Below are 14,501 nucleotides of genomic sequence, written 5' to 3'. Positions count from 1 at the left end.
ATATTTTAAACATAGTAAGCCGTCATTAAATACAAGTCCCAGAAATGCAGCTAAGGAGAAATCTTTTTACAAAATCTCTCCTAAATATACATTATTTGACCACTAGAACAATTTTATTAAAGAAAACATTGTATTTCAAAAACCCATTTTATTTACTTATTTATCATGTTTTAATGGTTAGAGCAAAATTTGTATAAGCTATATACATTTGCATTTGGCCAAACATTTATATTAAAAATTCACAGCATAATTTCCTAGCTGCACGTACTTACTGGGCTGTATTCAACTGTTAACACATAGATCATCTACCCTTATTTTGGTATTTGAAATAGCTGATTCCCCCCCCCCCTCATTTATCCCCACCCATACTAAAATGTTAGTTTGCTTAAACTGTACAAGACTGCAAAAAAAATGTACAACTTCAAGCACTTAAATTCCCTGATTGCAAATAGAACATTTCAAGTAAATTTTATGCGGATTTGAGATAGGACAAAAGCATAAAATATAACTTTTATTGGCAATTTTAAAATAAATGGTGGTGATTTAAAAACACAAGGAATTTAAACTAGACCTGAACAGGTGTTCCACAAGTAAAATACTAGAAATAATACAGGCTATGTAGTATTGTCTCAGGCTACAAGGGCAGGATTAATATAATACCACGATATCCCTAATTTATAATGGCCTAGGATGTCGATATTCATCCATAGTCATTAGCTATAAATTACTGAAATTTAAAGTGACCGGTTGTTACAACAATATATATATGTACCTAAATAGGCTGCTTCGTAAACCACTGCAGTAAGTTGTGAATCAAATTCAAGGATATACAGGTATAGGTCTTCTCCTTGCAACAGTCTCAGTGGACTACAATTAAATATTGTTATGGATTAGTAATCCTCAAAGTCTACGTTACCAATATTGGAAATATATATCAGATTTAACTGCTTAGGAGACTACTGCTATAAGTTCAAGTTTAAACATCCGGTTTGCACATATAAGTACTATAGTATCTCAGATAATAACTATGTAGTTAAGCGATAAATATACTGCTGTAATCTCTAGGTTAAGCATCCGGTTTACCAATATCAGCACTTCAGTATTTTCCGGTAATAACTTATAGTTTAAGAGATAAATCAATACTAAGGAAATCAATTCAATCCCATAATCCTGCTTTACTTGTACGATGTAATAACAAAATCTACCTGTTACACAAACTAGATGGTAACTCTAGGGGGCGCAAATACAAAAGAGGGGATATGATAAAATCTATGGCGTGGCCCACTAACCCAATAAAGGTAATAATATGGATGTAAATATGCACAAGTGCACTTAAGGGCTAAGGCCTATAATGATGAATACCCAGAGTAAAAGGGTAATAGTGGTAATCATATAGATATGTTATAAGCACAAAAAGATGATACAGTTACAAAAAACACAATATATATGCAAATAACAATAATATAAATGTAATGAAAACAATAAAGTCCAGTTGGCTCTTATCTGTATAGGACTCAGTGCTCAGGGATATCCCAAAGTGAACAAGTCCCTTTGATGTATGGTAATCCTCTTGTATAATACAGATGATGTAGAGGTCACACCCCAACGATGGAGTCAGCTCTTTGCCAGGTACATGGTCTGGATACAAACTTTCTCTGTGAAATGGAATCATAAAACAAAGGCGCCTCCTAGTGTGATACAGTTGGTAGAAATGGATAATGTGAATGCCAAATTAATACTCACAAGTGGAGCAGCACCCAATTGTGCTAAATAAAGCAGACTGGGAACTCACAGTGTCCCAGCTCACTGGTACAACATGAATGCTGGTCTCTCCAATGTCCTACACAGACCGAATAAGCTCAGACTCTCAACAATAGGTTAAAAAAACACAATTTTATGGTAAAATAAAATTCAAAATGTCAACCATATGACACTGAAATTAAAACACAGTAAGCAACACGCTTCTCAGACTGCTGTCTGTTTCATCAGGCTTCTGTTCATAAAATGAGAGTACTGGCTTAAATACGCCCATGTTTGTCACGTTGTGACATTGGATTACCCGATACTGCCGTGTAACACTTGCGTGTCTGCTAGCCGGCTTGTGACGGGCACGTATAGTAGCGGCAGTTGAAGGGGAGTTTTTGAACTGTATTTGATGGCCCATTACACGGCACTCTGATGTGCATACTGTGGCGGAACTCTCGAGGATCACATTTGGCATAAAACAACTAACAGAGGAGAAAGACAAAGGTTTTGCCGTGAGGACTGCAGTTCTGTGCCATACACATACCTCATCTGTTGAGGTTGAAATTTGTGAGTGTAATCTTGTTTGTTAATAAAGGAACTAATTTTAATCTATAATACTGCACTTAGATTGTGTGTTTTTTTCCTTTTATCTGCGCTTCAGGTTGTTCTTGGATGTGGATTGGCAATATATATCTATACCTATATATATATATATATATATACATGATTATATATAGGTATAGATATATAAAGATATATATAGGAATATCTATTTATAAATACATAGAATACATAGAACATATTATGCTATGTACAGGACATTAGAATGGCAAATATTTACAGCAAATACACAGTATAACACTTTATTAAATATGAATATTGCATAAATATGTTTGTACATGTTTTCATCTCCTTAACTGCAAAGGGCTCCAAAGCTCTTATATATGTCTTATGTGTGTACATATGTATTTATGTGTTTATATATGAATATATGTCTGTAAATACACATATACATATAAACACATATATATATATATATATATATACATATTTAGACATGCATATGTAGGTATCTCTATGTCAAAGCCCTTTGCTTCCTTTCTTCTAACACCTCATATCTTTGAGCCCTTATAACTTTTTTGTGCAATATTTTTTTTTAATAATTTTGGATAGTGTTATTATAAGTGTAACTGTACTTTGTAATGTATTTTTGATGTGTTTTGTGTCTGTTAAACAGAGCTCTGAGGACGTGCTATCCCGACAAGCGTTAACTGTTTTCTTTCAACTTGTAATATGTGCAAAGAAACCTGAAATGCATTAACAAACATGATAAAATCCTTTTCACTTGCGCGTTAGTGCTCTACTCGTAATCTAGCCCTTTATATAAGAATGCCAAAGTGTTCCATGTCCCTTTAAATTTAGAGAGATTTTGCAATTGCATGCTGTTGGTCTACTTGATGTTTGCATCTTGTGCCCCAAGTAAGAATCACGTAAATAGTGGTGATAGGACTCAGACATGGAGGTAACAGCTCAAATGATTCCTTTAGTTCTACAATACAGGCCCTCTCCTGCTCTGACATTATAGTGGTACCAAACCTTCTCATTGCCCACAAAAAGGCTATTGTGTTATTCAAGATAATATATAGTACTTTTGTCCCTCCGTCAAACATAAAACATCTTTTTCACCCCAGGGCAATCAGTTAACAATGAGATTGTCTACAGAGCATACTTGTTCTAACACAGGGCTCACTGGCCCTAATGGTTTAAATGATCAATTCTTACACTTTGAAATGTTTGTTGCTCTGAACAATTTAATGAGATATGATTACTGGCTGAAAAGTTTCTCACATTATGAACCTGAAAATGCTTTATCTCTTGTATGAATTTTCTTATGTGCATCAAGACCCGATTTCCTGACAAAACACTTTCCACATTCAGAACATGTGAATGGTTTCTCCCCAGAATGAATTTTTCGATGTCTAATAAGATTTGATTGCCTGTTAAAAGATTTTCCACATTCAGAACATGAAAATGATTTCTCTCCTGTATGAATTTTCAGATGTGTATTAAGATCTGATTTCCTAAGAAAACATTTCTTACATTCATAACAAGAAAAATCTTTATCTCCTGTATGAACTTTCTGATGCGTATTAAGACTAGATTTCCTGAGAAAACATTTTCCACATTCAGAGCATGAAAATTCTTTATCTCCTGTATGGATTTTCCAATGTATAAAAAGACTAGACTTCCTGGTAAACAAACTCCCACATTCAGAACACGAATATGCTTTTACTCCTGTATGAGTTTTCTGATGTTTAATAACATTTTGATACCTTGTAAAACATTTCCCACATTCTGAACATGAAAATATTTTATCTACCGTATGAATTTCCTGATGTTTACTTACATCAGATTTCCTAAGAAAACATTTTCCACATTCCGAACATGCAAATGATTTCTCCCCTGTATGGATTTTTACATGCTTATGAAAATCTGAGCTCCTGAGAAAACATTTTCCGCATTCAAAACAAGTAAACGGTTTGTCTCCTGTATGAATTTTTTTATGTTTACGTAGATTTGATTTCTTGTAAAAATGTTTCCCACATTCAGAACATGAATATCTCATACAACTTCTTTCATCTTGAAAAAGATTGAAGGAAACATCTGTACTCTGGCCTTGAATAGGAACATCCCAGATCGTGGATTTATCTGTTGAAAAGAAATACAATGTGAGTAATATTATTCATACACTATTTAAGGAAGTATCTAATAAACTTAGGTAAGATAAAGAAACAGATTATTAACTTTAAACTTTGTATTGTACCGTATAAAAAAAATAAAAAAATAAAACATAACTACTTGTATTTCTGTTTATTCAATTTGTTTGCTTTTTTTCTTAATGTGTGCTGAGCTCAGATAAATATACCTGTATATGAAAATGCACATGGTTCTTTCAATTTGTATAACTGTGACAGACCCTTCTGTCAGTACTGGAAGGGTTAACCTTGTTCAGCTTTGAGAAGCTATTTTCTAAAGACAGGTTTGCTGGCATCAGCTATAATTAAGTTTAAGTGATAAACATTCCCATTGTTCAATTACATCTAGAGAGCAGACGCCCCAGTGATAAGAAAGGATCAAGTATGTCTTGTGTTTAACTTGTTATCTGCTTAAAAGGTAATTCTATTGTATCGTGTCAAAGGGCGTTTCCCCTCTATCTAATGTACAACATTCTTTCAACCCCCCATCTGGGGTCAGACCTGCATAAATACTGGGCATATGGCCCTTAATAAAGTCATTCTGTTTTAAACCTGAAAACTGGCTGGGTTGTGAGTTGTTGATCCCATATTCAGGACATTGTTCCCTGGTGTTAACCCTTGGTATCCTGTTGGTACCGTAACAATTGGTGGCAAGCGACGGAATGAACCTTATCGCCCAGAAGAGCAACTACACAAGCCAGGGGAAAGATAGCCAGCAGCAAACCCAAGGCTATATTAATTGCCAAGCTGATGGAGGGAGAGAGAGCTCGCAGTGCTACGCCTCCAGCAGCCATGGAGGAGACCCTATACCAGAGGGAAATGAAGACCAGGCTGGAATTTTTACCCCAACCTGTACCACGGGACATGCTATCCGTGGTAATGGCAGATGTGCAGGAGTACGTGATGGCACACAGTCCGCGGAATGCATCCTCCCGAGCAGAATCCATTTCGGAAGCACTCAGCAACCCAGTAAGACCCAAAATCCCATACCATGCCTTTAAAATGTTTTGTGAGGAGAAGGATGAGATCGATGGGTATTTACAGGATTTTGAGAGACTGTGCGAGTTACATGATTTAGAGCAGTCCGTATGGGTGCCGGTGCTAGCAGGCAAGCTAACCGGTAGGGCAGCGGAAGCGTATCGCGCTGTACCCAGGGAGGACAGCAAGGATTACGCTAAAGTGAAGAGAGCGATCTTGGAAAGATATGCCATTACCCCAGAGGCATACCGGCACAAGTTTAGAGGCCTGCGCAAGCCAGAAAGAGATTCCCATGCAGAGTGGGCCCACAAGCTGGATCAAGCATCTCAGGGGTGGATACAGGCCAGCCAAGCTACCACCATGGAAGAATTGCGACAACTGATGCTGTTGGAGCAATTCTTTAACGGCTTGTCCCCAGAAGCCCAAGAATGGGTGAGAGATCGAAAACCCCTCACCTTAACCGAAGCAGCCAGATTAGCAGACCAGCATTTTGATGCCAGGAGGCACCATGGACTACTGCCTAAGACGTACGCTCGACCCACGGGACAACCCAGTCCTCTACAGCCTAACAACCCCACAGCGACACCTTTTCGCTCAGCCCCAAGGGCGGTTGCTCACCATTACCAAATGGAGCCAGCCGCTCATGAGGTGTTGAGCACCCAAGCCGAGGAACCCCTGGGAATTCTGCATGAGGTGATGTCGGTCTAGGCCACGAACTACCCTCAGAGAGCCCGGTTCAATTCGCGGGGCTACTCACAACCTATTCGGTGCTTTGGATGTAAGCAACTAGGGCACAAAAGACCAGAGTGTCCCCTAAACGCAGCGAACCAAGCACAGTCCTGGAGAAGACCCGCCGGCGGAATCCCACGTAATCCTCAGCCTGCGGCCCGCTACGTAGAGGCGCCAGAATGCTGGGGCAGCCTACATGAAGCAGACCCCGTGCAAGCTGCCCACCGGAATAACCGGCAACTGGTTAAAGTGAATGGGAAGGAGGTCAGTGGTCTACGGGATACTGGTGCTACCATGACCTTGCTTCAAAAGAACTTGGTGTCTGAGAAACAGCACACTGGAGACACTGTGGCTGTGAGGATAGCAGGGGGCACTGTGTTCCGCCTACCTGTTGCCAGGGTACATTTGGATTGGGGAGTGGGCGCTAGACCTGTGAATGTGGGGGTCAAGAAGGACTTACCTGCTGATGTTCTCCTTGGAAATGACTTAGCCCCCCTGGTTTCTGCCTATGCTCCCATGGGTCCCGCTGATGTTAACCCTGTGACTACCCGTGCCCAGATCCGTGCAGCAGAGACTGACCCACCTGCTGCTAAGCCCCAGGACGCTGAGCGCAGTAAATCTCTATCTGCTATTGATACGTGGAAGTCCCGTTACAATGCGCTGATGAAGGAGAAGAGTCAAGTAGAGGATGAAATGGTCACGTTAAATAATCATGTAACAGTGCTAGCGGGAGAGAAGAGGAGTGCAGAGGAAAAAGCACGTTTAGAACAGGAATCTCTGCTAGACAAGCTGCACCGACAGACTGCAGAAAACACCAGCTTGAGAGGGGAACATGAAACATTAAAGACAAACTTAGTGACACTGGAGGAGAAGCTGACGCTGGCTCATAGTGAGGTGCAGCAACTCAAGGGCACCCTATGTCAGTATGAAGGGATTGTGGATACCTATAAAGAGCAGGTACAAAAAAACTCGTAAAGAAGCTGATGAGATTTTGAAGGACTGTTTAGCCCTAGTCTGGGCACTGAAGAAGTTGAACCCTTATTTTTACGGGCAGGAATTCTCTCTCATAACGGGAATACAGATGGATTGTCCCGGCAAACTGACATGCCTACCACCTCCTAGTCCGGTCATCCCCAGGTTGAACCAGGTTGAACCGCCGGAGTGTTCCACAAGGGGGGAGCTATGTGACAGACCCTTCTGTCAGTACTGGAAGGGTTAACCTTGTTCAGCTTTGAGAAGCTATTTTCTAAAGACAGGTTTGCTGGCATCAGCTATAATTAAGTTTAAGTGATAAACATTCCCATTGTTCAATCACATCTAGAGAGCAGACGCCCCAGTGATAAGAAAGGATCAAGTATGTCTTGTGTTTAACTTGTTATCTGCTTAAAAGGTAATTCTATTGTATCGTGTCAAAGGGCGTTTCCCCTCTATCTAATGTACAACATTCTTTCAACCCCCCATCTGGGGTCAGACCTGCATAAATACTGGGCATATGGCACTTAATAAAGTCATTCTGTTTTAAACCTGAAAACTGGCTGGTTTGTGAGTTGTTGATCCCATATTCAGGACATTGTTCCCTGGTGTTAACCCTTGGTATCCTGTTGGTACCGTAACAATAACAATGTTTGATCTTTATGTTAAACATCAATAATGTTACCAAGACTGAAAATTTAGAAACTAAATCTGATCTTCCCTAAAGTTTAGTTTATATTTAAACTATCACCAAATTTATTTTTTATTCACCATTTAGCTTTTTAATTCTAAAATTCCACTATTCCTTCTTTTAAACTAAGATACATAGTCTGCCCTTTAAAGCAAAAATTCTTTTTTTTAATCTCAGATAAGTGAGAAAATCATCGTGAAAATAAAAATTTATAATCTATCATTAAAACGTCCAAGATTATCATAAAGCTTTTATTAAATGTGATTATTTTAGACCACTCTAACTTTGAAAAAATCAGCATAAGACTTGAAAGTTAATATAAAAACTATAACAATCCAGTATTAAAAATATCATATTTCATGCATGTACTAATACAAATATTTGCTTATTTGGTAATGTATTCCTACATATACCACAGTTTTGAGCCCGTATCTCTCAAAATCTGAGTAAAATTCTTTTGAACGGAACTAGGAATTATGTATCCAAAAGATTTATCGTCCAGACATTTGATAAATAGGTTGCACTAGTTTTGATGATAGTTTATATACCCATTAAAAATTCATTTTTTTTAATGCTAACATCTTCTAAATACAGGACTAATCTACGTCATATTTCAGGGATTCAAGTGAAATAGATGCCAAACAAGCCTGACAAAATTCAGGCATAACTTTGTTCCGATGTATACAATATAGTCCGGTCAGCAAAGGGTTACACAAAAAATAAACAAATATGTCCATAAAATATAATGCTTGTCTAATGGTTATATTCATTCTAAAGTACAGACCAAAAAGAATAGGATAAGGTATGAGAAGAAGGATCTGGGGTTCAGTCCATCCTCCTTGAAGTGGAACAGTTTTGTTGGCGAGTTCTTTTAGGGTGAACCAGGATAAACAGTTCACATCAATTGTACAAAACACATTTAGTATTTTATTGCTCACCTTTGGTAATAGGAAATTGGTGCACATACGGCTCCTCTTTGCGCTCAATCTTTGTAACAAGTAACGGCTTCACAAGAGCGAATCCTGAGAAGACAAGGAAATTACTATACGTGCCAAACATTAAAGGGACAGGCAACACCTTGAGATGTTTCGTTTTGTAAAATGAAACAACTATAGAAAAGCAGTGTAAACATAATCAACAGAAAAACAATTACATTTCAAGTGGGGGATAGGAGAGATAAGTGATAAAATGTATTGGGCTTTGGTTTACAGTGATAATATAGAGAAGCATGTGTGTGTACAGAAGGTGATAAAATAAGGAGATCTGATTTCCCTGCAAGAACACCCCATTTTAGGGGCCAGATTACGAGTGGTGCACTATTTATCGCTCCCGCACTAACTCCGCTAGAAGTAATCTTTTTGCACATGTCGGGTAGCACTCATATTACAAGTTGAAAATAAAACGTTTCCGCTCGCTATCACAACGAGTATTAAATGTAACTGTGCTTAAGCAATCGCGTTTACTTTCAACTTGTAATACGAGCGCTATATCCGACGCACTCACTGTTGGCGAGCCACTCATAATCTGTCCCTTAAAGGATTGTGGTTTTTGAATAACAAAAACAGCTATTTCATATACAAAAATAAACCTAAACAAATACATTTTATACTTTGCAGCTGGTGTAACAAGTCACTGGAAATATATTAAGGGAAAACAATTTTGCATTACACTTTCCCTTTAATACAAGACTATTTTGTGCAGAATAATTACGGTTATAAGTAAATATATACGATATATGTTAGATTTTTCTGCTGTATTTGCTTCTTCTTAAACCCCATAAAATCATTTCCTTTAACTACCAACATTTTCTAAGAGTCATATTTCTGCAGGTTTGAGTAATTTCAAAGGAAGACGACTGAATTAAAAACCCTTTTTATATAATAGAGTTGTGTGTTGTGCGACGTGTTGCTTTATTAGGGGATGGGAACTCTTTTGCCGTTTTAAAGGGACAGTCAAGCCAAAATTAAATTTGTATGATTCAGTTAGAGGACACAATTTCCAAAAACTTTCCAATTTTCTTTCATTATCTAAATGCGCACAGTCTTTTTATATGCACACTTTCAGAGGCACCAGATCCTACTGTGCAAGATTCACAGGATATACGGATATGCATTTTGTGATTGGCTGATGGATGTCACATGATGCATTAGGTAGGAAAATCTAAATAACTTACAATTTGTCAGAAAAAACATACTACTCATTTGAAAGTGCTTTTGCATTGTATATTTATTATGCATTTGTTGATTATGTTATTCTACTGTGTATAGTGGTCTTAAAGGGACAGTCTACACCAGAATATTTATTGTTTTAAAAGATAGATAATCCCTTTATTATCCATTCCCAAGTTTTGCATAACCAACACAGTTATATTAATACACATTTACCTCTGAGATTATCTTGTATCTAAGCCTCTGCAAACTGCCCTCTTATTTCAGTTCTTTTGACAGACTTGCAGTTTAACCAATCAGTGCTGGCTCCTAGGTAACTTCACGTGCGTGAGCACAGTGTTATCTATATTGCACACATGAACTAACGCCCTCTAGTGGTGAAAGACTGTCAAAATGCCCTAAGATAAGAGGCGCCTTCAAGGGCATAGAAATTAGCATATGAACCTCCTAGTTTTAGCTTTCAACTAAGAATACCAAGAGAACAAAGCAAAACTGGTAATAAAAGTAAATTTGAAAATTGTTTAAAACCACATTCTCTATCTGAATAATGAAAGTTTGTTTTGGACTAGACTGACCCTTTAACCGCTTATAGGGTCTTTTCCTCACTGGAGAATTGGAATTAGGGACCCTTTATGCCTATATATGTATGAGATCTTCTGTCTCCCATATATCTCCTGGTGTATAGCACTGCAGGGGGTTTATATATCTGTCACTTGCATATTACAGTGACATGAGACCCTGCACTGAATATCAGGGTCATACGCTCCTATGGGTGTTGACAGCACCGTGATACTGAGCCCTACTAAAGCCTCTGCTTCCCACATCCAGAAATAAGGGTCCAATGATCTAAAGCGCTGCTGTCTAACAAGGTTATCTCGTCAGTACAGCAAAGAATGTAAGAAAAGCACACTTTAGCTTGAGAGCTGTGTATCTAGATATGCCGGGTTTTTCATGCCAAGGAGAAACAGTACCTCACAATATAATAATCTAAAAAATGCCCCCAAAGCTTTTCCAATTTCTCCCCATGACGGTGAGTTTTCCTTTATCAGGCCCTATGAGCGAGAATCTATGACGCTGGGTACTACCTCAAAGTTACGGCATCACGCACATGTATGACAAGATCACTGAGGGTCACTGGTGGCAAAAGGTGGTGAGAACTTAACTAGACTAACAAAGAGGCAGCAGTACAAGGAAAGGCTACACGTGGCTGTATATCTAAAGAATGACCTTACTAAGTAAAAAATTATGCAATAACTAACAAGCCCTGTCATTTAAAGGTATTTTCCTTTTTGTCCCATTCCCTGTAGAGTTATATAATTTAGTACCTAGAGACCTTAGGGTCCGGTAATTCTCCATCATCACATCCTTATAAAGCTCCTTCTGTTCCTCAGTTAAACAGCCCCACTCCTCCAAGGAGAAATAAACTGCAACTTCATCAAACTCCATTTGTTCTAAAAATTAAAAACATAAAAAAACAGGCCCAAAATCACCCTATTACAATAAATGTTTTATATATATAAAAAAAGGTTGGCCAATGACCATGCCCCGCCCATGAGGTCTGTATGCTCAATACTTTCCTTGTGTTTCTGCTGTAAGTGTGTAGTATAAAGGGTGCTCCACACCAGATGTCACACACAGCAGGAGACAAGGACAACGTTGTCTTTTTGTTGGTCAAACAGGAATCAGCCAAATATTCCAAGACAGTTTCTGGTACTGAACAGATCGAGAAATCAGTGTTATTTCAAAAATCCAAAAAAGCTGGAAAATCAAACTTATTGACAATAGATATTTATTCCACAATTACCCACTTTTAATTAGGACCCACAATTACAATTATTATACAACACACATATTATATAGTGGGTTGTTTTTTTCAGCAGATTCAAAATGTGCCATTATTTTATGTTTATATGGAAAGCAAAAGAGTGGAAAAATGTTTTAATATATAAAGGTTGTAAACAATATTTGTTTCCTAAACCTTATACTCTATAGAAGAAGGGTTTATCCTCATATAAGTCAGAGCCTTTGGGTATAGTTCTATAACTTTGCACATAGGGCCTCCAATGAGACTCAAAACTATGCACATTTATTCATGGCAGGTGATTGCTATTACCATAGGGATCACCTGACCATTAAAAGCTATAGTGAGGTTTCATTTTAAAGAGGGGCTTTTGAAATTTAAAGCAAGGGGTCCTGGAGACTCCAGGTATTTTTGATGACCTGATGTAAAATATCTAGAGACCCCATCATTAGAAAAAGTGTTTATTTGTTATATTTTTTTGTTTTGGTTAATTACACTTATACCAAAACAAGTCCAAGACACACACCATTGTGAAATATCACAAGTACCTTATATACAGATAAAGTGTTACATTATAGATAGCCTCATACACACAGCCGCCTCCCCAGTACCTATTATACAGATATATAGGGATGATGCCTCTCACACACACAAACACACTCTCACATACATACACTCACACATATACACACACACTGACACATATGTACACACACTGACACATATGTACACACACTGACACATACATACAATCACACTCAAACATATATACACACTCTTACATAAACACACACTCTCACACATAAACACACTCGCAAACACACACACCTCCCCAGTGTTATACAGTTATCCTTCATATAAACCAGCACACAGACATTTATATATAAATATTTATTATTACAGGGGCAATGTCTCTCACACACACAAACCTCCTCAGTGTTGTACAGTCATCCTTCATATTAACCAACACACAGACCTATATATATAAATATTTATTATTACAGGGGCAATGTCTCACACACACACAAACTGACATACACATACAAACACTCACACATACATACAAACAAACACTCACACATACAAACACTCACACATATACACTAACATACAAACACTTACACATACATACATACAAACACTCACACATACAAACACTCACACATACAAACACTCACACATACAAACACTCACACATACAAACACATACATACAAACACTCATACATACAAACACTCACACACACATACATACATACACTCACACATACATACATACAAACACTCACACATACATACAAACACACACTCACACATACATACAAACACACACATACATACAAACACTCACACATACACACTAACACATACATACAAACACACACATACATACAAACACTCACACATATACACTAACAACACATACACACACAAACACATACATACAAACACTCACACATATACACTAACATACAAACACTTACACATACATACAAACACTCACACATACAAACACTCACACATACAAACACATACACACTCACATACATACAAACACTCATACATACAAACACTCACACACACATACATACAAACACTCACACATACATACATACAAACACTCAAACATACATACAAACACACACTCACACATACATACAAACACTCACACATACAAACACTCACACATACATACATACAAACACTCATACATACAAACACTCACACACACATACATACATACACTCACACATACATACATACAAACACTCACACATACATACAAACACACACTCACACATACATACAAACACACACATACATACAAACACTCACACATACACACTAACACATACATACAAACACACACATACATACAAACACTCACACATATACACTAACAACACATACACACACAAACACATACATACAAACACTCACACATACACACACCAGATTAGCAAATTTGTCAGGTTAGACAGTTGAACGTCGAATATACGGATTAAATAGTCAATCACGTCACTCCGATGTTCTGTTAACAACAGCTGATGTAACGTCACAGGAAGTGACATGTTTCGCTGTTTTCAAAAGTTCAGCCACTGGACTCACTACTACTCACTGACTCCAACTTGTCGTCTGACTGGAGCCTTCTTATATATGACTTTGTACGTTACGTCATGACGTAACTCATCTTTGTAAGTGCTTCAGATGGTGTGATGGCTGATCCGCCATGTTGGTTGTGGAAAATAGTATGGCTCAGCTCATACATACAACACTGTCACGACCTCTGGCTTGTTATAGGATGAACGTTAGTCACATGGTAGAAACTGTGCTAGTGATTGGTTGCAAGTTGTCGATGCTCCCATGAGTCAAGTTTTTTTATGTGTCTGACGTTTCAGGCGGCTGGTGCTGATGACAGGTAGGAGGATACATAAGTGCGGATTAATGTACAGCAAATATTGTTTGTAATTGCGTGGAGGAGTTGTATAGAGAACAAGCGGTGCGAAATGCTTACACAAAATTATTAGCACAGAGGGGGTCATTTAGCGATGGTAATACTGAGCCAGGGGAGAGCATAGGGTGTGTGAGAGAGAGAGAATTATAGGGTCAGATAGGGAGGGAGGGCATAGGGTCAGATAGAGAGAGAGAGAGCATAGGGTC

At 38.0% G+C, this 14,501-nt stretch overlaps 2 protein-coding genes across 3 annotated transcripts in view; one reads left to right on the top strand and one right to left on the bottom strand.

Moving 5' to 3' along the window:
• Positions 1-3,537: 3,537 nt before the first annotated feature.
• LOC128635630 (gastrula zinc finger protein XlCGF17.1) lies at positions 3,538-14,061 on the bottom strand. 2 transcript variants are annotated; one of them, XM_053688711.1, is made up of 4 exons: positions 13,960-14,061; positions 11,366-11,753; positions 8,811-8,894; positions 3,538-4,455 (listed from the first exon to the last, which is right to left on the bottom strand). In XM_053688711.1, exons 2-4 carry the CDS (start codon positions 11,484-11,486, stop codon positions 3,596-3,598), a joined length of 1,065 nt encoding a protein of 354 aa, XP_053544686.1. In that variant the 5' UTR covers positions 11,487-11,753; positions 13,960-14,061; the 3' UTR covers positions 3,538-3,595. The 2 variants fall into 2 exon arrangements, with proteins under 2 accessions (XP_053544686.1, XP_053544685.1); XM_053688710.1 differs by lacking the exon at positions 13,960-14,061 and adding an exon at positions 13,794-13,937.
• Positions 14,062-14,184: 123 nt separating this feature from the next.
• Positions 14,185-14,501, top strand: part of LOC128635625 (zinc finger protein 432) — a 134,645-nt gene continuing 134,328 nt past the window's right edge. Inside the window, exon 1 of the mRNA XM_053688697.1 lies at positions 14,185-14,259. The gene's annotated coding sequence lies outside the window, so the exon portion shown is untranslated. The remainder of the gene's footprint in view (positions 14,260-14,501) is intronic.

The sequence above is a fragment of the Bombina bombina genome, chromosome 7 (genome assembly GCF_027579735.1).
Source record: "Bombina bombina isolate aBomBom1 chromosome 7, aBomBom1.pri, whole genome shotgun sequence".
Taxonomy (NCBI): domain Eukaryota; kingdom Metazoa; phylum Chordata; class Amphibia; order Anura; family Bombinatoridae; genus Bombina; species Bombina bombina.
Note: the sequence above shows the minus strand (reverse complement) of the source record. Positions and strands in the feature narration are given on the sequence as shown.

Bases quoted from the DNA above. Each gene is read 5' to 3' on its own strand.
- LOC128635630 (XM_053688711.1), bottom strand. From the start codon at position 11,486: ATGGAGTTTGATGAAGTTGCAGTTTATTTCTCCTTGGAGGAGTGGGGC. The intron at 8,895-11,365 runs GTACTAAATTAT...TTGTCTTCTCAG, and splicing joins CCGGACCCTAAGGTCTCTAG to GATTCGCTCTTGTGAAGCCG. The intron at 4,456-8,810 runs GTGAGCAATAAA...TCTTTTCAACAG, and splicing joins CCAATTTCCTATTACCAAAG to ATAAATCCACGATCTGGGAT.